The 24,527-nt window shown below is 33.0% G+C and overlaps 1 protein-coding gene and 1 long non-coding RNA gene across 3 annotated transcripts in view; both read right to left on the bottom strand.

Moving 5' to 3' along the window:
* LOC112057663 (uncharacterized) overlaps positions 1-24,527 on the bottom strand; it is a 45,133-nt gene that overhangs the window by 8,230 nt on the left and 12,376 nt on the right. For both annotated transcript variants that reach the window (XM_052890588.1, XM_024098153.2), the window contains exon 8: positions 17,098-17,267. In XM_052890588.1, the coding sequence (XP_052746548.1) occupies positions 17,098-17,267 (170 nt within the window). The remainder of the gene's footprint in view (positions 1-17,097; positions 17,268-24,527) is intronic.
* Positions 21,256-24,519, bottom strand: LOC128199710 (uncharacterized). The gene is made up of 2 exons (XR_008252287.1): positions 22,289-24,519; positions 21,256-21,409 (listed from the first exon to the last, which is right to left on the bottom strand). It is a non-coding gene; the product is annotated as an uncharacterized LOC128199710 (long non-coding RNA).

The following is a 24,527-nucleotide window of genomic DNA, read 5'->3' as shown; positions in this document are numbered from 1 at the left end:
CTACTGATAAACACTTGTAATTTTGTTTGTTGCAGCTTGGTACTGATTATTATTTTACCGATTGTACCAAAAACTGTAGAAATCAGTATAACTCGCTATTTGGATAAATAATATGAAAATCGTACAAGCTGCTCTTTGTCGGTTACCGCAAAAGTAATATATATCAAAGTTGCTACTTGTGCTATGCCCTTACTACTATAAATAAAAAACATTGTCACAACTTACTTATTCATTGTTATTAGTAAAAAATCTATATATAGGTTTGTATTAGTAGCGGTGTGCTTGCATGCGTGTTACTGGGTGTTTTATGCGTTACATACTTATATTTTGTAAGTAATTTTGGTTAAGTTTTAGGAATGATTTACAGGTATATACAAGATCTGCGCTAATTTAAATGATTAGCAGTTATAGTTACTTGGAAAATAGTGTGTATATTATATTGTTCTTAGTGGAATTGCATATTGTATCTGTAGCGATAATTTGAGAATGGTATGTTTAAAATTGAAATCGAACGAAGTCCGAAATACTCCATCTATTTTTCCATATCCAATGTATTAATGAATAGTTTTGCACTACACAAGTAAGTGTAAGTGCAATCGATAGAAGATTGGTTTTTATTATCTGAGACAACCATCCAACAATCAGTCACATCCCATCGATCTCCTATTAAAAAGTGGATGCACAATCAATGACTAAAAAACGTCACCACTCAATGAGTGCCAAACACAACTTCTTGGCACTAAATTCAAGTAGTCGCATTTGCAAATTCAACCTTAAACTCAATCCTCAAAGAGTTGAATTTGCTCTGAATTGGGGATTTTATTGAATATTGGACTATATTTAAAGGCCTTTAGGTATAATTTTCTTTACCAATAATTCTAAAACTGTCAATGCGGAATTGGCCAGTTTTTAAGTGAACTTTTCTATATAATTGTGCATCCTTTTATTATAAGAGGTCAATGCTGTATGCTCAAAGTTTGAAACGCAATGCGCAAATTCACAATTACTACCTAAGTCACCATAAGTCATCTATATAATGGTACCTAATATATGATAAGCGATTGAAATCGATTTGTGCCCTTATTTAAAATAAGTATATTCCAATCACAGTCAATATTTAGGTATAACAATTGCTGCAGTGAGCAAAGAATGTGTGCCATTATCAATGTTGTTTTGACAAAAAGACAAAAGATCATTAATCAAATTAAAGCTTTATGCATGTATAATTGTATAATAAATAATAAGGTTAATAATCAATACAAAAAACAAATAGTCGTCCAAAGTATTTTCTCTAAAGAAAATTAAAATTTAAGAGTACCACTTTGAACTACTATTTTTATTAGATCACTACCCTAAACCCATTATGCGAAACAGCAAGCCAAATGCTTAACAAAACATTATGAAAAACTATGCAACTTTGAAATGTTTGTCGATCTATTTTAAGAATAAAATATCTCTACAAATATGTCAAACGAGATCATTTGATTATATATTTCCTCTTCGCATTTGATTGAATACCAAGATTGGACTTACCGTAATACCGTATAGAGTATAAAGTGGATATGGTTAGCCTAGAATAAACTAATCGCAATAATTAATAGGATTACGTTTAGACGACTGAGCTGTGCCGAAAGTATTTTGTCTCTTTCTTGCGTTTATGGAAAGTTGTGTTGCCCGCATTTAAAAATAATAGATCAATAAAATAAGCTACTCCTAAATTGTCTTTATAGTTCGAACCATCATAGACAGAGAATACTACTGTGAAACATTTTTTCAACAATATTTTTCAAGCTAAATTAGGTAGTTATAATTAGAATAATAAAGTAGTTATAATTAGATAGATAGATTAGATTTTTAAAAGTTGAGGCCTAAGCTAATCTAGTGCTTCCACTATGTTTATTTTATATATTTTTTAATTAGATTCTACTTAATTTGGGTATACTAAACTATTACTGATTAACAAAACATAAGTTGTTCTCTTTATTGATGGAATGCCATGAATACTGTCTATTTACTTCTCTGTTTACGGAATCATCGTTGACCATGTTATCTGTGATAACTGAGAACAAAGCTATGTGCCACGACTCTATACATTTAGGTGCTTTCAGTCTCTGCTTTCATTAGCCAGACTCTAAGTTTTGAAGGAGTCCTATTGCTTTAATTATTAAGTTAATTATTTCTTAATACGAGTAAAGGTGATTTTCAGTCTCTGCTTTCATTAGCCAGACTCGTAAGTTTGAAGGAATCCTATTGATTTAATTATTAAGTTAATTATTTCTTAATGCGAGTACTTTCAAAAATCTTCCATGCTTTATAACATTTTTGTATAATATGCCTATTTAATATACTTACTTAATACTTTGACTGGGTATACTATCCTCGATTGCTACAGCCTACATCTACTTTTACGGAAAGGAAACTACGCAGATGTAACCGCGAGGTGCTGCTAGTACTTAAATATAGTGCCTCGAAGTTTTCTTCAAAGTGGCCAAAACTGAAACTAATGTCACGGAGGTCGCCATTTTGCAAAACTTTATTCTAATCATCGGGGCTTTTTACATGCTGGTCCTTTTTTACTTATTTTTTTTAAGAGGTAGATAGTAAGCGGAGCCTGTCATACTCCGACATACTTTATCAGATGATGTGAATCGTTGACGAAAAGTCTAGCAGATTTGTTTGAGAGCATGAGCTATCTAGACGTGTCAAGAGTACCCGGAGACATGTGTAAGTTGGCCGACTTTAATGCATACTCTTACAATTTATTTGGATAACTTTTTATTAATAGAAAGGAAATCGGAATGCTGATGCGATAGGTGTCCAATTTAGTTGAGACGTGCGAGGTCTTATTACCATATACCACTATACCTATTAGATTACTCTGCGATTTAGTCAGCCAACTTGCTATTGCATGTCTGCGGGAGCTCTTGAGCCTGACCATTAGGCCCAGCATGCGTCACATACCTACCTCGTTCGACGGGCGGTTTAGCCCGAAAAATATATTTAGGTTTTCATGTACCTTTCACCTAACTCTTGGACCACTATGTAAAATAGGTACTCTAAAATCTAAAAGAATCACAAAACTTTTGTGATTTTTTAGACAATAGTTTTTCACATTGCTTTGATTATAATAAGAAATTCCAAACACTAATACCTAACACGAATTTTTATTTTGAAAAAGAAAGTATACCGTTTTATTGTTTCTTTTTTTTTCGAACATTCACCATTTTGTACTTTTGGTCAATAAGTACAAAATGGTGAATCGATCTCCTATTAAAAAGTGCACAATTAGCGACCAAAAAACGTCCCCACTCAATGAGTGCTAAACACAACTTCGTGGCACTCAATTCAAGTAGTCGCATTTGCAAATTCAACCTTAAATTCAATCCTTAAGGTTGAATTTGCTCTGAAACTGTCATAGCAAAATTGGCCAGTTTTTAAGTGAAATTTTCTACATGATCGTGCTTCCTTTCATTATAAGAGGTCAAGTTATTGATATTAAGAGATTACCTCATCGTATTCGTCGTATTTTGATTATTATTATTTCAATGTTCCTTATTACGTCGTGTATTACAAAGATAATGTTGCTACCAGTTCTGCATTGTGGTCCAAGAGTTAGCGGTAGAGATTTTGGTTGTTAGCCGCTCTAGTAAGAGAAAAATATATGTCGGCAGAGTCGAAATATTGCTCTCTCTTTCGTCTCAACTCAATGAGATTGATATTTTCGATTCAGCCGCTATAGTACGACATATGTCTTATTATGTCGTGTTACGCGTCTAAAGCCTACAGACAGATTTGTCAAAAATACCTTTAACAAAGACAGTCTTCAGGTCACTTAGGTCTTTGCACGCCGATTATCATATTAGGGTAGTTGACTTATACCAAAATTAATATAAACAATATTAATTTCGTATAGTACATGGAATAAGGATCTGAAATATATCGATATTAATTAATAAAAGCTAGGGATATCATAGAAAAAATAATTAAAAAAATTATGTAGTTTTTCAATTTTTTCAATCGTCAAAAACACTGTCGTCCAATTGTGACGTCACGATGTTACTTGATGTCACTAGAGGAATAAATGTCTAACTAATTTTGCCAAACAACCGTTTGATTATGGTTTAGTGTTTACGTGACGTCATGAAACAGATAAAATATAGGCATCATAGCAGATAGCGCATAAGCTCATATTGCCAAAAAAATATTTTAAAATTACAATTTTCATAATTATGACTCGAAAAAATATATTTTTTTTTTCAATCTACTACAATAACGAACAATTTAAGACCCTTTTAAAGTGTCAACTAGCCTATTGCGATTAAAGGCGCAAAGAACCTTCAGTTTGTGCACATGACTGAATGGTAGCCTACATTTGCATCCGGCGGTCGCCATCCCATGATGAGTTCTCGAACACGCAGCAGCAAGGCCTATTTTATTGCACCTAGTATCTAGAAGATTTTCTATAATTTAGGCATTTCGGCAGCTGAGAAGCAACACAACTTTCATAGTACAGTTTTACTGAGTAATATTTATAGTCCTCAGCTTGGCTTGCAATAATTTTGAAGTTTAAACCCGTGTTTATTTTTCTATCCTTTCGGAAATACTTGCAATCCCTTTAAGGGGTGATATTAAGGATCTACTATCTAGCTATCACATTGCATTAGGTTATATGGGGCAAAAATGTACCGATTTCGAATAAAAAGCCTTATCTCTTATTTTAAGAAATGCAGGTTACTCAACTTCAAAGTTGATTGTAAAATAAAATTTACGTATTTAGTAGTTGTTTTTGGTGTTTTTAGTTGGTTAAAAACCTATTACATAATATTAATACAAAAAAGAACAGAAACCTAAACTACCGCAATTTGATAGCTAATGATTCCTACTATCAACCATTAAAGGGATGGCTATGTATTTCCATGCAAAATTTCGTGATTATCATTTTAGTGTGTATGCAAAATTTCATGATTATCATTTTAGTGTGTACGCAAAATTTCATAATAATCATGAGTAATTAAGGCGTGTCAAGGAAACTAAGAAAGAAGCAGATATGGAGCATATTTTGTAGTCTTTTTTATTTATTTTACTGTACAGCCAAAGGACATTATCAAAATTGGTTATAGAATTTGGTTCTTTTAAATTGTTAAATATGCTTATATGATTATTAGACATCCTGGGGCATATTTTAATAATGTCCTTTAAAAGGATATTTTTAATGGAAGAGTAATAAAATTCCCTAGATTCTAATTGATTATAAATATTTAATTACAAAATTATTTTTAAAGAATAAAATGCAAAAATTAGCCTTATGCCTTAGAGAATAATTACATTTAATCAGCTCTGTAAGCAGTTATAAATCATAAAGATTTGCCTGATAAAACATAGTAGACTTGATTTTATGTTCCTTTTTTTTGTAAATAGATAGAGATGAACAATTATATGATGTAGAGATAATTATTTGTGATGAACTATTTAGCTGAATTATATGTAATTATTCCCTTAGCAGGCTTCAAATAGCAGATGCAGGTGAGCAAGCTGAAAAACCAGACCGTTGAGATGTTACGCCATCGCCAGCGAAGAATGCGTTGCTGACATAAATGGCTCGTTTTCATGCTTCGTTTAGTCAAGCTGTTTGGATGCGGAATATTTTAAATACCTATATGGACTAATATTTCGCATTTGCATTTCCTATTCTTATGCTACTATGTTACTTTTACTTATGCTACTTTACTAATACTAATACTACCAGGGAAGACCATGCACCATGATATATGTTATATGTCGATGGACACCTGGATTTTAAAAACATAATAAAGAGGTAAAGTTTGTGGTATTGTAGGGGGTAATCTCTAGATCTACTAAACCGATTTCAAAAATTGTTTTACTACTAAAGAGCCACGTTATTTATGAGTGTCATAGGCAAGCTTCTGTCTGTCTGACAGACAGTGCTAAAAACTAACGCTTTTAGCAATAAAAATAGCAAGGGGGCGTGGCCTGCTTACACCCGGGTGTGCGGAACTTCGCAAGCGTTTCCACGCATGTACTAGCAGTCTTGTTTTGTTTACTGACATTGTATTTTGTTCTGTGACAAAAGGAATAAATAATATTCAACTCTAATGTAAGGGTTGAATATTATTTCTTTTTTCACTAAATATTAAACAGCCAATTACGTGAAGAATTTATCAGTATATATGTGTTTGTTTAAGCCACGCCCCCGGATACGTTGGTTTCAATACAAAGAATTGGCACTTTATAAATCTTGTTACATCCTAAATCTGTGTTTTATATAGTGGCATTTATTATACCGCAGTAGCAAGTAATAACGTCCTTTTAAAGTAAACCCGTTAGTTAATCAACGTAATTTCGTTAAAATAAACATTTTAGATGATCGCAAAACCAAATACTGCCTCTTGGTGTAAAAATGACATTTTCATCGAAATAACCATGACAGATGATGAAATATTATGTAGGGCTGGTGACACTCACAAATAATGTGATTTTTTAGTAGTAAAAAAATCGTTTTAGTAGAAGTTCTAGAGATTACAACACCACAAACTTTACCTCTTTAATATGTTGTTGAAAAATACTGCTCTTACAGAGCAAAACTTTGATGGCGCAAATGAACCTCCAACCTGAGGCATCGGTATCAAGCCTCATCTGTCTGTAACAGGGTAAATGACAGTTTTTATTGTAAATATTAAGGGTATGGTAATTGTAGAACAATTTTGTAGAAGTACCAAGGTATTTGCGACTTTTAGAGATAAAGAGCGTTACCCAATGAATGAATGAATCGCCCAAAACCGTCTCATACTAATTTCAGCACAATTATGACGTTACAATTTCGTGAAATCATTATAGACCATAATATGGGGTGTCAAACAAAATTACAAACATCTTTGTTGTCCGTCCATAGGAAGCCAGAAATATTTCATTTTTCATGTAATTTCATAATGAAACTTTTGTATGTTTTGAAAATTTATCACCTTATTTATTAGAAGAACATCTCGACAATCTATGTTTCTATGTATTTATTTTATTATTATTTAACATTGACTTCGTTTTCTGGAGTCTCATTAAATTAGTAATCGAATGCAGTAATCTACCCTATTACAGCGATTATAGATGGCGTCATAAATAAGCATGGCCGTGGTACTTCCCCGGACGAACTCTAATATAATGAGCTCTACTACAACTAGCCGTGATATAGATACACGTGTAATAGATTTATAGTATAACAATATTATTAAGGGTTTAAAGAGACAAGCTAAATCACCTAAGCCCACAAATCTGCATTAGAGCCAGTGGCGTAGCTTGCCTTGGAGCCTTGTATCAAAATTAGTTGGGGGGCTCAATTGATGTGCGGCAAATCCTAAAAATCTCTAGCAGTTTTCAAGATTCCCGAAAAAAAAAACATGAAAAATGTTATTTTCTCCGGGAATCTTCAGATTAAGAAGGATTGAGGATTAAATTTACTAATTTTTGCTTTCACACTTAGGGGGCTAAGTGTGAAAGCAAAAATTAGTAAATTTCCCCGGTTTTCAATTAGCCCCGGTCTACAGCGGCCTCTCATTATAGGGGCGTATCATTAATATGGCTGATATGGCGGTAGCTACGCCCCTGATTAGAGCAGACCGGTGAGTCTAAGCCGCATATAACCTCTCCTATAATTAGGAATGACTAGACCTTAAATAACTACTACCAATGACGATGATTAGGGGGTTAGGGGAATATTATAACGTAATAAAAAATATGATTTTGTTCACCATTATTTCTTTGGTTAGATGAAAGAACGTGCTATAAACAGTTTGATTAACATTATAATATATTATTTTATCCATTGGAACCTTTATATTGAAGAAAAACTTATTTTTTTCGAATTACATATATGACCAATATTCCCCTTCCCCTCCGACTAGAAGGAAAATACTGTATTAGAAGTGGCCACGGCAATAGACCGTGAGTGGGGATCGAATCATCACCCGTCCGTGATAAGTCCGACCACTCTAACTGTTGAGCTATTGAGGCTAATTACAGTTGAATAATATTTCATCTTAAGTACTAAAATTTTTGAATACAATTTTATATTTTAAATTTTATATTTATATTTTATAACAATAATAAACATATACAACTTGATTTTCATTTATCAATAAATACGAGTAAAACTCCTAACAATGGTGTTAGCCGTTGTGGCCTATATTTAATAGGGACATAGTAAGGCTAACGAGGCGAGATAACAATTTTTCAGGAGTTCAACCCTCAACTTTTCCAGTTCAACTTTTATATTTGAAAAAATTACAAAAAATGGAGTATGTCCACGACTTCGTCCGCGTCGAATTCAGCTTAATTGGATTACTTTTTTTCTTACTTTTCTTTAATATTGTATTAGTTCCGAAACTATTATTTGCCAAATAAAACTATTGTAAAAGATAATATTATCCTCTTGATGTTCTTGTGATCCCATATAAAATAATATATTTTAATAAGGAATTAAATAGATTTATATGTGTAAATAATTAATCATATTTATAAATATATATTTTGTTTAAAACTAAGTGCGTAAAATTTATTTGGCAGCTACTTTTTACATCTTTATATGCGATAATTTAAATAATTATAGATTGATATCCAATTTAAATGAGAAAAAAGGTCAATGTAACCAAAAAAAGAATAATAAAAATATAAAGAAAAAACAATAAAGTTAAAAACAAGAATTCATACATTACTCCGGAATGACTTAATGAATTTAAAAGAAACTTGGCACAATGTGAGGCCGAATACGAAGAAGGACATAGGATACTTGATGTTCCGAAAATAAAATTACTTATATAAAATTATAAATAGAATACACTTGTATATAAAATTATAGATTGAAGGTGGTGGTGGTATACAAAAAAAAAATGGAGCAAAATCACCTCCTGGTACCATCTATAATCTGCATGCTTTTCTGAGTTCAAAACTGTGAACAGACTGTCGTCCACATAATATGCACATTCAACTCCTCAGAGCGCCTGGTCTAATTGTTGACAACATGATTTCATGCGACACCAAGGACAAGGATAATACACGCTGACATAACGTTCACGTATTTTATCTCACCTATTTAGCCAGACTATAACTATCGATATTATCAATTAACGAGAATTTAAAAATTTAAAGGTGATGTCTAGAAATTTTCTATATATTTTATATATTCTTATTTTTTCAAATAGTGTATAAATATTTTTATGCAAGCTATGTGCATCCTAACAACGATTATATAATATAACTAGTTGAAGCGTGAAAGCATAACAAATTACTTCAATTTCGCATCTATCATATATATATCATATTAGTATGTATTAGTATTGGATACAATTACGAATATTATGACAACATCTAAAGTGACAATATATCTAACATTAATCTTGCAAACTACCTGACGACAACTGCCTATCTAATAGTCAGAAATATAATACTTCTTAATTAATACGACAAATACTTAATACTTTAATACTTTTTTGTTAATTAATACGACAATAGACAATAGAGAATAATAAGTAGAAGAACTATGTTTCAACACTTATTTTTTTTTATCCACGTCATGTAAACGCATAACTTCTACGTCATTTGATGTTAAATGACGAGATGGTATTGTGCTAACTTGGATAATTATTAATCAATACATCTTTCTTAATGCCGTTTAAAAAGGTTTATATCTACAAACATTTAGCGTGTTAGACATCATTATTATGTTTTTAATACGACAATTAATAATAGGGTAGATGACAGTTTTTTTTTTTATTGTATACAATAAAAAATATTGATAGAGCAATTTAAAAGTAACAGAGTATCTGAGATTGTTACTGGATCGTTCAAAAGTACCCCATAATTATGGAGTCACAATATACGTAAAATCCTTAAAATTTGAATGAGCGTTTAAACGTAATTACAAATAATCTTCAACTGACTGACTGACTTCAAGCAGGAGGAGGTTCTCAATTGGATTGGTATTTTTTTATTTGTTCATTTACGTTTGTAATTCCAATAATGAGAAATGACCACTCGAATGTAAGGAAGCAAAAACTATATGATTTTATATGTAATTTTGAGTACGTTTTAAGATTTTTAGTTGTTTTTTTTCTAACAAATATTATTTAATATTAACTTAATTATATCGAAAGTCTCATAAAAAACAAAATCAATATGTAGTCATCAATCAATAATAGGCTAGTTGACCAAATTTATACAGACAATATTAATTTCGTATAGTATTTGGAATAAGGGTCCGAAATAAGGCAATTTTAATTAAAAATAGTAAAATTTTCAAGCTTTCAGTAAGTTGTATTATGAGTAAAGTAAAAAATTTCGCATTTTATCTATTTTTCAATACGTCAAAAATACTGTCGGCCATTTCGTGACGTCACTAGAACCTAAAGTTATTGTTAACCTATGCACGTCAATGCCTGAGTTTTTGCTTTAAACTGATCTTTTTTTTTCTTCTGGGTTTTTCTGCGATTGGTAAAATACCTATAAGCAGATGTGTTCTGTGATAACTTCGCTTTAAACCGATCTAAATGATTTGTCTCACAGTTTTCCTAGAGTCTCATTAAAAACAGAGATGGAAATTACTATACTTTCGCTGTAAAAATTTGTATTTACACTTGTTAATGAAAATAAGAAAGGAAAATACTATTGAACAAGACTTGCTTTACGTAATGGCACAGATAACCTATAGGCATCATGGCGGACAGTGTTTTCTGACGTTTAATCATAAAATCAATATTGAAGTCTAATTAACGTTCGTAAAAAATATATGTTTATTTTTTACGAACGTTAATGTACAATTTAGGACCTTAAAAAAGTGTCAACTAGCCTATCTCGATTGTTAACATAGACATACATGCACGCATACGCGTGGGTACATTTTAATTTAATAATTCAAAGGAGACCAACCATTTTTCATACATCGATGGGCCCATATTTGATGAACGAACTGTTACAATGTCCAAATTAGTGTAATTTATTAATTAAAACAATATCATTTTTAGCATTTTTAGCATAATCAAGATGGATAAGATGGATAAGTAACATTATAAAATACACGATATCAAGAAAAGGATATACTTACATTAAAAAAAAATAGTAATTGTGAATGCTAATATTAGTTTTAGTGAATTTTGATTTATTAAAAAACGGAATAAAATAAATCGAAAAAAAAATATATTATAAATTTTTTGTAACGTTCGTGATCCAAAAAAGTCGGTCTCCTTTGGTAATTTGATCGCACATGAACGACCCGCTTCGTTGAAACTTTCTCGCATAATGGAATTGTGTACGAAAACTAATCTAATGTCGATCATACATGATATCCACGATAATTATTGTAAATTCTGCCATGGTAAGATCATCCTCATCCTGAAAGGTTGGATTATAAACTTAACATGTATCATAAGCTTCATCTTCCACACATAAAGCCCAGGTCTAAGGTATTTCGCGCACTAGGCGGCCACGATGATATAGCACTTGGCCGCAAAACGTCGTTACGATCAAGCTACGTATAATGATCGAAACTCATTATTACGCCTCAAACACGACGGAAACGCCTCGCTTACCTCGTTGGCAGCATCACCTACATCACTTTGGATATTCAACATGTGCCCGACAAATAGCCGCTTCGGTCGGATCGGTCGGGATCGAGGCTACAAATTTGCCCGTAGCCCACCGTAGTTATTGCGAACACGACTAACATCGTGTTCGCTATAGCTATCGGTTGTCGTGTTCATGGCCGTGTAGTGCGCGAGGTGCCTAACTTCAATGTACTGTACTCGTTACACTCATCATAAAGAAGTTTTACTCAACTAGCTAACCCGAAATACATTGTTTTGCCTTGTGAATTATTATCAAGGATTTAAAAAAAATTGGGATGACAAGGGTGGTCCCCTTGTCACTTGGGTATAAAAAATAGATAACGTATATAAAATAAGAATGAAACAAACAAAATTGAAGCCAATCTATATCACATCCTCTTGAATAGAATATGTCGAAGACCTCGGTCATTTAATTTTCTTCAAGTCTAGCACAGAAAAATAAATTGATAGGAGAATAAAAAGTACATGGAATAAATACTGGACCATGAAGGAAGTTTTCATGAGGAAGGACGAGGGATGATACATACAACATTAAAAACAAAAGCTATGGATATTTGCCCTAACACCTTGTTTGACATACGCAGCCCAAGGCTGGCCAATAAATAAAAACAGATCGGACGAAGTGAGCAAATGCCAAAGGGGTATGGGGCGTAGTTTATTGAAACTGAAGTTAAAGGACAGAGCCGATCAGAAACGATACCATCAGGAAAAGAACTCGAGCAGAAGATGCTACTCAATATGTTCTTGGGCAGGCCACATACAAAGAACAACAGACGATTCTTCTTCTTAATCGTACACTCTTGACAGAGTGGTCATGGTTGCAGCGATGAGCGACGCCTTCTGTGCAATGCTCCTCCACTTTTGGCGATTGGCTGCATTTTGAGTACAGTTAACAGCCTTAACTAATACCGTCCAGCGAGTTGGAGATCGGCCTCTGGATCTTTTGCCTTGGACTTGGCTTTGCACTACCAACCGCTCTATTGAATCATGATTTCTGGAGATGTGGCCAAAGAACTTTAAGACCCGTAAAAGCACAGTCGACCGAAGTCTTTCTTTTATCTTTAGTTCATTGAGAATGGAAATGTTGGTTCTGAATGCTGTCCAAGGAATCTTCAACAAACGTCTCCAACACCACATCTCCAGGTCATCGATCTTACGACGGTCTTGTAGACATACGCAGACGATAGATGGTCGCAAAATGGTACCCACGAGACTCAAAAGATAGACAAGGTAGACCATTAAGAAGGTGGAGTGACGATATAGTCAGGGTTGCAGTAAAATCATGGCAACGAACAGCCAGAGACAGAATACAATAGCTGCAGTTGGAAAAGGTTTTATTATGTCCTTACAAAAAATAATAAAACAAAAAATATCAATACTACTAAAATAAAATTTTCAGATAATATTAACTAACCCACTGACAATTTATAAAACTTAATTAATTGTTAAGCTTAGTTAAAATATTCATAAACTTTTCTGTAATTGTGTTACTGAAAAGTTTATTATATATTTGAAACTGATCAGAAGGCAGCACATACGATATTATTCTTCGCTTTTTAGTTAAGTTAAAACATTTTTGTAATTTTGAAGTCAGTTGAATTTTATTTATTATTTTTATTTTATTTTATTTAACATGACTACCTGTCGCGGTAAACTTTGTTTTGCCGGGTTATCAAATTAAAAAAAAGAAAATGAAAATTTTGGGGTGGACCACCCTTATCATTTAGAGGTATGAAAAAAGATCACAACCTAAGCTCAGACCTACCAACTACACATATAAAAGTTCATCAAAATCGGGCATGCCGTTTCAGAGAAGTATGGCAAAATATACATATATACATATGTAGATTTTGCCATACATATAATTCGTCCACCCTTAGACCTCTTTGAAATCATTTATTCATTTACTCAATTAATTATAATCTGTCAAATTTCATCGTAATAATGAAAAATATCAAAAACCGCTTGACGTTTGATACGTCAAGCGGTTTTTGATATTTCGTGATGAGTCCATACCATTATCTTTCATGTTTTTACATTGAAAGAGCAATTCTAGACCTTTTTTGTAAAGATAATTTTTATATCAATAGGCCTATAATATTTTGATTTACATGGCCAACGAAATTCTAGCCAACTCATTAACTTTGACGTATGTTAGCTGTCTAACATAAAATCAATAACTTCCGCATTTTTAGTATTCCATAAAACGATGGGAAAAGCACATTGTTGCAAGCACAAAAGCACATGGCAATGTCATCTACCTACTTTATGATAGCCTCTGGATAATATTGTTTACCTATAATCTAAACTTTGATCAGTTAGCATTAAATAAATAGTGAATACGAAATCATTAATAATAACTATAGCTAGTTGATAAATTTTGTAAATGTCCACTAACATTCGTCAAAGTTATTAAATTGGCCTAAACTAAACAAAAATAGTGAAAATAGTCAAAATAGACTTTTCAAAACTGCTTGTACACTACTCTACTTAAAATAGATTAATTTTGATTTGATTTGAATTGCCTGTATAGTCATTTTAAATAAAGGCTGTGTATTTTACAATTTTCACTAGTTTTGCGAGGAAAAAAAAAACAGGATGCGAGGGGTGATCCAAAAGTAATATTTGTAGATCACATACAAATATAAAAATAATATCTTTTGCTTCTTCATATATATTACACAAATCAGCATAAAAATCATATAAACAGGCGTCAATTCTAAGAAGTGCATTATTTTCAATACAAACAATCGTTGAGCAAACATTAATATGGAGAAAAAAATCAGAGCTTTCATCAACTTTCATCAAGATACCTCTGTTTGGGGGACTTTGCACCTCCGCCATATTTAGTTATTCCACAAAGAAGTTAAAGATGGGTAGAAACATCTACAGAAGTTAAACATCGCGAAGGACGCCCATCCACGATTCTCACTACAGAAAACGTGAAAAGTCAAAAATGTCATGTTGACAGATCGAACCGTGTAGCTAAGGTCATAAAGATCTTATATGGCAGTGTTCAAAAAATCTTTGCAAACGAACGGCATATGAAAAAAGTCTCTGTGGTTTGAATGTAATCGGATTCAATCGGATGAGCAAAAAAAGGGAGTGTAAACCTCGAAAAATTCCAAACAGATCAAAATTCGTGATCATGGAGGAGACCGGGATCCACAATATTGATCCGGAAACCAAACAGCAGATGATGACTTGGAAAAACGCCTCTTCCGACGCCGAAGAAATTCAAGGTGTCAAGTTCGGCAGGAAAGTTTAAGGCGTGCGTTTTTTGGGACGCTGAAGGAATTATCTTGGTAGAATACTTGGAAAAGAGAGCCACTATTACGAGCTCTTACAATGCAGACCAAATAAGAAGATTGCCGGAGGCCATCAAGGGAGAAAGACGACGCAAACTGCGAGCTGTAGTCTTCTTTCAACGAGACACCGCACCGTCTCACAAAGCCGCCGTCGCGATGACTTCGATTCTAGAAAAGGGACTCGAATTACTCCAACTCCTAGCCTATTCGTTGAACCCGGCCCTCAGTGACTTTCACCTCTTTCTATGGCGCAAGTACACAACAACACCTATAAGATAAAGAAGTTGACAACAATAGCGAGGTAATGACTGCTGTAGAGGTTTTGGAGGGCCAAGGCAAATATTTCTTTTTTTCAAAGAAAATTATGGGTTTTAAATAATGGACTGTTGACTTGCTGAGAGACTATGTAGAGAAATATTTTTTTTTACTAATATACCTTTATTTATTTTATATCAATTATCATTACTTGTGGATCATCCCTCGTACTTTATAATCAGAGTTGGGCATTATTTGGATTACTTTAATTAAAGTAGCTAAATGAAATACAAATACCCTGCCTTATTAAAATTTTATCTTAATGCCTTTCAAGTGACCGACTTAGATCATAGTAACTGAAAAATCTTGCTATACTTATGGTGAGAACAATATTGAGCAATAAGAACATCAAAAGTTGGTTTGATGCAAAGCGCTCCTGGATATGAATTTTACCCACGTCGTCATGATAGATTATTTCAAATTATACGCAAAGCTTATAAGCCTTCCAGTAGTTAGAACTTAAACGGGTTAACAAATAAAAGACAAATTAACTTCATCAGAGAAGGCTAAATATTAAATTCTACAAGAAAGCCCCACTCAATCCAAAAGTTGTAGGCATAATTTATCATATCCACGCCAAATTGTATCTGTTTTAAGAGACTCTGAGTTATATTACTTACAACTTTATCTAAACGATTAACAACGGGATTTTTATAAAATGTTCGTGCTTCAAGTACGTTTTATAAGATGGTCGACTATAACTTTTTAAATAGCAATTACTAGCTGTTATAGTTTTCCTTGTAATTTATTAAATAAACTGCTTCTGTGAATTTTCTGAGGTACCCATAAGTGACATTTAGCTGGTACAGAGTGGGGACACTTGACTCTAACAAAAATTACAAAAACATTAATATTTCACAAACGCATCACAATCGAAAAATTATATTAGAAAACCCCTCACATCTTTCAAAAACCTATCCAACGATACCAAACTGAGATAAGTAAAAATAAATTTATCCCCATTTAACATGGAGAGTTATTAATTTATTATTATTATTATTATTAACATGGAGAGACTATATAGAAGAATAGAAATATCTCCTCTCCATGTGTACATGTAGGGGAGATATTTCTATTACATTTTCACTTTAATTAATGTAAAGTAAGAATTATGCCCAACTCTGATAAAATATCTGTCAATGTCGAACATATTACAGACAAGGATAAAAATAAATAAATTAAATAAATTAACACGATAGTTATAGGCAGATAGGTTATGACGGATCTCAGATGCATCGCATCAAACGAATCGAATTCTTTGTATAGAAAGTAATACAAGTGCGTCCACTGATCCACATAGTACGGATCGCTCGAATCTACCGTAAAATAAAAATTTGTTTATGCGATGCGTCCGATACGTACGATGCGGATCTGTGTACGTCTGCCTTTAGTCTATCGTGTACTCATTGGCGTTACAACAATAATTAATAAGCACAATAACAAAATTATATAAAAAAAAATAAACATAAAATTGTCATCACATAATATTTTGTGCCAAAATATAAGGAAACATTTGTTTATTTGTGTTAATCTGATGATATGATAAGCAAAATATGCTTTATTATATCTTTAAGTCTTCATTATATTTATTATTTGTATCAATTAATTTATTATTTTATCTTAGACGATTAGGTAAAAGTTTGATTATTATAGTTAGTAAAGGCTTTACAATAAAAGTAAAATAATTTACAAAATGTTATGTGTGTTGTGTTGTGCTGTGTAAGCTAATGTAGTGATAGTCGTTATGAATATATTGTATTGTATTGGCACGAGTACAAAATTGCAAAAGCAGAGAAGGTGCAAAGTAACAGGCGAAATCACAAATAATAGCACAACAGTTCGCTCACCTCAACCGTTGAAGCTTGGCTGCCCACAGGAGGATCCAAATCTTCGCGTTTCAAATTGGGGTCTAGGCCATAATACCACGACAAATCTGAATCACCGACCAAAGTTTCATACGCTATTAAAGTCGTTAAATCTGGCAATGGCGATACCTTTCCTCGGGCAGCAGCCCCGCCTGCAATATAAACGCAATCGTGTTATTCAATGGTTGCATGATAGGGGTTTTTAAAACTCGAGGAGTTTAAAACCCAGGTATGTGCCATTTCATACTCTATCTAGTCCTAAAAGAAAATTTGTCTATGAAATTCTGCAGAAAGTTATAAACACGATTATAAAGACGGCCTATGGAGACCCTAGGGCATGTTGTGTCTGGGTGTTCTTATGTTGACAACGACAAGTACATGCACAAACATAATCAAGTAGCCAGGATAATCCATTAACAGATTGCTCATCAGTATGGTCTTATCGATGTTAAGATATCATACGACCCAGCTTTAGTTCTTGAAAATAGCAGTACGTTGCTCTACTAAAATCGAAAGATTATTATCGATGACAGGTTTATTCTAGTCAATAGAAAAAAAACATAGTGCTAGTGGATCCGACAGTGCGCCGCACAATTACTGTCCCACATGAGGTCAATCTGAAGAATGTAAAGGAAAAACCTTAAAATACTTGAACTTTGCTCACAAAATTTCCGCGATAAAATAATTCTTCTTCCGACGGTAATATTAATCGCCTTTTGGTTAGTATAATAACTTCAACCGACGCTTTAAGAGACTTGTGCTTAGCTGATGAGTAAGGCAGGTCAAGAAAAAAAGTCAAGGAAAGAAAAAAAGGTCGGATATAGAAGGCAGTAATCAATGAGACGCATATTGTGAGAAGGTACCTTACCCTGACCTGTGACCATCAGTTTGCTTGGGCCCTCAAGCTGGACAACCGGTGGACAGGATATTTCATAATTAATAACCGACTTTTAAATAAAAGGAGGAGGATCTCAATTCGACGCGTGTTTTTTTCATTTTTTTGTTTAATTTTTGTTACCTTATAACTTCGTCATTTATTAAACAATTTTAAAAATTCTTTTTTTGTCTGAAAAATCCGTTCAGTAATTTTGTGTTAAAATGAAAATAAGTGAAAGAAATGAATGAAATTGCCGCATTCTGTGGCGCTTTCGCGCACAGCTTCGTCGTTTATAAACCGATTCTGATACCAGACCGCTTTTTTCTTGGAAAGGAGATGTTCCGAAGGAGATGTTCCGTGATAAGGAAACCAGGATCTGATGATGGAATTCTGGTGGAATTGATCGAGGGGAACTTTCGAAAATAGGAGGGGTGGCCAGCGCGTTTCTTATTTTTTTTAAACACTTAATTTTAAACACTGTTCTTTCATTAGTAAAATGTAAAATTGAGTATTTTACAGTGCAAATTGATACTGTCCGACCGAACTAGTTTTAGGGGTCAAAACCGAAACATCCACATAAGGTCACTTTTTCGCTATGATGCCCGACGACCGACCGACTTTTCTTTTCATAAAAAAATTGAACCGACTTCAGAATCAGAAAATAAACTAAAAAGCGAATAATAACATCGTACGTGCTACCTTGTGATCACTTTGAAGGAGGTGTCAAGCCAGTGACGTATTAAATAAAGCCGTTTTCATAAAGAACCACGGGAAAGAACTTTGAAAATTGTAAAAGTTTATGATTTAAACGGCTTGAGTTTCTTTCTTTATGTTTTTAATATTTATTATTTGTAATGATTATTTATTACTTTTAATAATAGTTTTTTAAATATTATATGGATATAAACTTAAAAAAAAATTTTAAATCACCTGTATTTATTATTTAAAATTGGTATTTTACTATATATATATTTAATTAGCGGACGTCCGCGACTTCGTCCGCGTGGAATTCAATGTAAACTTTCAAGCCCTATTTCACCACTTTAGAATTATAATTTTTTTTAATCCCATTATATTTTGAATTTTTTTATGATTTATGAACATTTTTTTATAACTGTAACTCTAAAAATGCAGGTTTTCCATACAAGCTTGCAACCCCTGTTTCACCTCTTTCTTATTTTATTTTCACAATAAAAAGTATCCTATAACTTTCTCCGTATTATGGGCTTAAACCTTGCCAAGCTTCATTTGAATTCATTCAGTAGTTTCAGCGTGATGCCCGAATAACAAAAAAAACACGGACAGACAGACAGACAGACAAAAAATCGAAATAAAATATTTTTAGCTTCAGTATCGATTATATAATGCCCTCCAACAAAAATTTTCAAAATATCTTCAATGTGCAAAATGTACAGAATTCGTATTATAAGTATAGATCCTAGATAGTGCTAGTAGTACACTATTCCATGGTAACGTTTGGTGTTACAAATGGTATTAGTAAAATCTCAAATTGTGAATAAAATGTATAGAATTCGACCACTTTTATTATATAAGTATAGACTAGCCTGGCCACTTCTAATTTTATTTTTTCTAATTTCAAACTTAAAACTAATAAAATCTTCGATTGATTACCCACTATTTATCATTCTTCATTTTTATGAGGTTAATAGTAGGTATAACATCAATCAATCAATCAATTTATTTATTTGCAGATACATGCATTATATATATACAGGTTGTCGGTAGATGTAGATGGTAAATGTATCTTGCCAATCTGGCATGCAAATTATTTATTAAGTATTTAATGATTCAAATGATAATTTCACCATTTAAAATTTACATCTTTACAATAATGTTATAAGTAAACATTTTATAATTATTTTATAAAATGTTGATGTTATATTACAAACTATGTCAAGTTTAAGAGGACTTGGTCTCCCCTGCCATAAGAGACAGATGAGTCATAAGAGTGATGATTGAGTCTCTAAAGAAATCTCTAGGTAAAGCAGTGGCCAGATTCCGTATGAAAACAGTGCGTAAATCCGTACATTCATGTCCATACAGTGTATGGGCCTATACCAAAGCTAAATGTGGCCATTTTGATTAAACTATTTGTAATCATCGAGAGTTCAATAAATTGACGTCACAAAATAATAAATGTATTTTTTATAAGTTTTTAATAGTGTTTTGTATATTTTATGTAAAAAATGCATTTTAAGAAATTAATTATCACGTGTCTCAAACAGTGAAGGACAACATCGTGAGGAAACCTGCAAACCAATTTTCATAATTCTCTACGTGTGTGAAGTCTGCCAATACGCATTGGGCCAGCGTGATGGACAATTGGCCTAACCCCTCTCATTCTGAGAGGAGACTCCAGTTCAGCATTGAGCCGAATATGAGTTGATGATGACGATGATGATATGATAAAAGCGTCATCATTATCATCATCAGCTTATTGCAATGGCCTACTTCCTCATAGTGGACTATAAACTGTGATATATAAGACCTTTATCACTTTCTAAAAGTTTGTCAATCCATATTGACAATATGGATTGACAAACTTTTATAATTGACAAATTTTATAAGTGAATTTTTTTAGAAGGTGAAAAATTAGAGAGTACATTTATAAAAAGAATATGCTTTATATTTGGACGGTTGAGGATCTGAAATCTTGAAACCTCTCACAGACACCACTATCTAAATACTATAATTGGCTACCATACTTACTTATGTTATGGGCTAATAATATAGACAAATCAGATATGATGATCGATATATGAAGATGCATCGCACACAAATTCTGCAACAAACTTGTTGCAGTTGTTGTTGTTGTTTTTGAAGGTGTTGGGGTATGATCACATGAAAATATTAAATCATCCAATAAATATATTCTGTGTATACACTACACACCACGATAAATTTGATTCGCAATACACAAACGTGTTATTTTTACACAGACTTACAATCCACATTGGTTATACTCGTTACATTTGTAAAACATTACAGAATTTCCTGTTTTAACTCGGTTTTTTCTAAACTGGCGCAGCTTTGATAAAGTCACAAATTTGGTTATCGCATGCTGTCAATATGTAGGGGAAGAGATTTGAATAACTTTTTATTATTTTCTATTTTGCTCAACTTGATGACGTAACTAGACGGTACATCATGATCGACGTAATGCATATAATGGTAGGCATCAGTTACTATGACTGTGTACTTATAGTCCGGATATGTCAGGAGAAGTTTGAATAAAATACTAGTACCGTAATATGCCTTTATTGAAATAAAACATAACAAACTATGTTTAAATGCCCGCTAATGTCACTATTGAATCACTGAGATCTTGAATCACAATAACCGCTCGTAAACACTCTCACTCTGCATCACATCCTTGGTCCTCAATTTGAAAACCAGCTAGAAAAGAATTACTACTTGTCAAAAAAGGGAAGACAAAAGATAGCAAATACAAATTAATGAATACAACAATCAACTTGTAGAGAAAATGAAAGACCATCCCAAGAAAGTAAATTTAAACTCATCTGGATGACTTTTAAATTTTCATTCTTCGGATAAAGCTTTTTAGGAAAGGAATAAAGTTTTTCAGGAAATGAGAACACCAGATCCCAACAGCAACTTTTTCAAAGTAAAATTGCAAAAAATGTAAATTTACTAGAAAAACAAATTTATCATATAATAGGGTAGTTGACTCATATTAAATTTAATATAAACAATATTAATTTCCTATAGTTCTTGGAATAAGGGTCCGAAATATACCAATTTTAACAGTAAAAGATTACGTTTGCAACTTAAGTTGAAAATTGCGTATTTTTTCTATTTTTCCAAACGCCAAAAACACTGTCAGTTGTTTTTTCTGATTGTGTAAGTGTCGTTTGGGCGAGATCGCATACAGACTTTAAACGGTTAAGAACAATAATTACACCTTGGCAATAGTGTTCAGTAAACTAATAGGGCGATAGGGTAGGGAGATCGCGGGGTTTACTCGACTTCTGAATACCTATGACAGTTGCTTCTTTCCACGCATTGATAGTTGAAGAGAAAAACTTGATAGTTGGCAAGGCCAAAACGAAAGTTGTTCAAATGAAGAACCTGAACCAGAAACACTCTATACCACAGCCATACTAGATGTGTACTGTTTATCAACAAACCATTTCTAGTACGACTAGGGCTGTAGTATAGTGGAACCACCACCAGTCACCACACACCGTAGAAAAAAATACATAGTCATAAGATCGAGTAAGCTCCAGGTCCAGATAAAATTATGAATGAACTTACCTAATATTTTCTGTTTGACAAAAATTAATTTAGTATTGTGAAAATGTTGCGTAGGAGACAATGCTTCACTTTAAAGAGCATTTCATTGTGCCAGACCTTGTCATACACCTGTTGAACATCCAAAAACACAGCAGAGCTATATTGTTTATTAGCCAAATGTGCTGTACATTTTTTGACTACTCTCTTCTATCTCTGAATCCAAATTATTTTCTTTTCATGAAAAAATGTTTTGAATCTGGACAGAGTTATCTTTTCAAATACCTTGGAGTAGGCTTTAAGATGTAGGCAGATGCGGTTGTTGCTCATATTTTTCCCTTTCATGTTTTGATTATTTCCCAAACCTTCCAGATATTCGTAGGGCGGGACCTTCTCAAACTTTCATTAAAAAGTTGAGTCCCAAACATGATTACTTTTATGGAAGTCATCGTAATACCTAAGCCGTTATTAAGCTGAATCTTGGTGTGTTGTCAAGTTCAAGCAATTTTATTAATCTCTTCAGACTTCTCTAGAAGTGCAACTTTATATTGGTAAACTTAATTGTAAGTCAATACAAAAACTGGTCAACTTCTCTGTCAGTGTCTAAAACTTCACTTAGAAACTTCGAAAACGCACATTCACAGCATTTTGTACTTTCACTATTTTTCATGGCCTAAGTACCATTTTTTAGTTTTAAAGTGAGTACTGTGAATACAGATACATCGTTTTTTGTCTTCACTTCATTTTGGGTGAATACTCATTGTCATTTAAAGCCTAGCTTGATGTGGAATGTTTATCAACAAGCAAATAAAAAACAGGTTAGTAAATGCATGCCATTTCATAACTATTTTATTAAAAGAAAATGTTGAAGGTTTTCTATAAAATATTATGCAAAAAATATTAACTTTATCTAACTGTTCTAAGCTTATTAATAAAATTTATTGTCATTAATTTCGGAAAAAGTTAATTAAAATTATCAGTAGGTGTAAAATGACTAGAGATTTATAACCTCATTATTAATTTGTTTGTTGATAAGATCTCAATTAAATAAGGTGTTATATTCACTGCTGCCACCAAAAAACACTCACGGTTGGCGAAAAACGAGTTTTTTTTTTGGTGGTAAGTGATGATGCAATCTAAGAATCTAAGATGGTAGCGGGTAATTTGTTAGGAGTCTGAAGATCCACACTTGCGGTTTCTACGCGACATCGTACCGTTAAATCGCTTGGCGGTACTTCTTTGCCGGTAGGGCAGTAACTAGCCACAGCCAGTCCAGCCAGACCTGGACCAATTAGGAAAACCTCAATTAGCCCAGCCGGGGATCCAACCCCAGGACCTCTGCTTGTAAATCCACCGTGCATACCACTGCGCTACGGAGACCAGATGCTTTTATCCGAGGAATGATGGCTAGTATACCAAACTTTTCTGAGCCTTCTTTTTTATATTATTATTTTTAATATCCATAATCCCATAATTGCTACTACAGCTTGTGTACGGGAGTATTACGAATGAACTTGCCAAGCTATAGTCTGTCTGCCGAGACATTATCCTATTTAACATATTTACCATTATCATATTTAAGAAAATTATGTCTAATTTTCAGAAGTTTTGAACCAACTCCAATTTACATGCAACCATGTCCATACACCATAGTGTTAACATAAAACTTATAACATTTTCCAGTTAGTGATCTATGTAGCACTTTTTAAGATCATCGTGATCACCGAATGATTAGAGGCACGTTGAATCTGTAAGGTGTAGACTAGTGAAGTCCCCGACCTAATTGTACCTACATTCAAGACCCGAGTCTTCTCAGCTGGAACCGCTTTGATAGCAGAATATATAACTACCACCTTCCAAATGGAAGTAAGGCAAGAAATGAGATCACAGTCTTCAGCGGATATGTCAAAATATCGACGAATTAATAGACAGATTTCTAAACAAACCAGCGACTTGCAAAACTTTGAAACTGAGCGTATTTAAAATGCGATTGAAAACAATCAAGAATCGAAAGTTTTCACAAGAGATCTGTCTATTAGCGATCTTTGTTATTTGTGCGTTTATTTTTATAGTCCTTATATTTAAAAATGGAACATATATAATGTCCCCGTTTTACACATGACTACTCAACAGCCTGTTGACAATTTGTCTGCTGTACTCGTAGTATCAAACAAATGTTATAGTTAGTATACAAGTGAAGACCAAATAAGACCCTCTATGGTTAAGTCACTACCAAATATATTAAAAGGAATTGTTACATTAC

Source organism: Bicyclus anynana, chromosome Z (assembly GCF_947172395.1).
Source record: "Bicyclus anynana chromosome Z, ilBicAnyn1.1, whole genome shotgun sequence".
Lineage (NCBI taxonomy): Eukaryota > Metazoa > Arthropoda > Insecta > Lepidoptera > Nymphalidae > Bicyclus > Bicyclus anynana.
The sequence above is the reverse complement of the archived record's forward strand: the minus strand, read 5'-3'. Positions and strand labels throughout refer to the sequence as shown.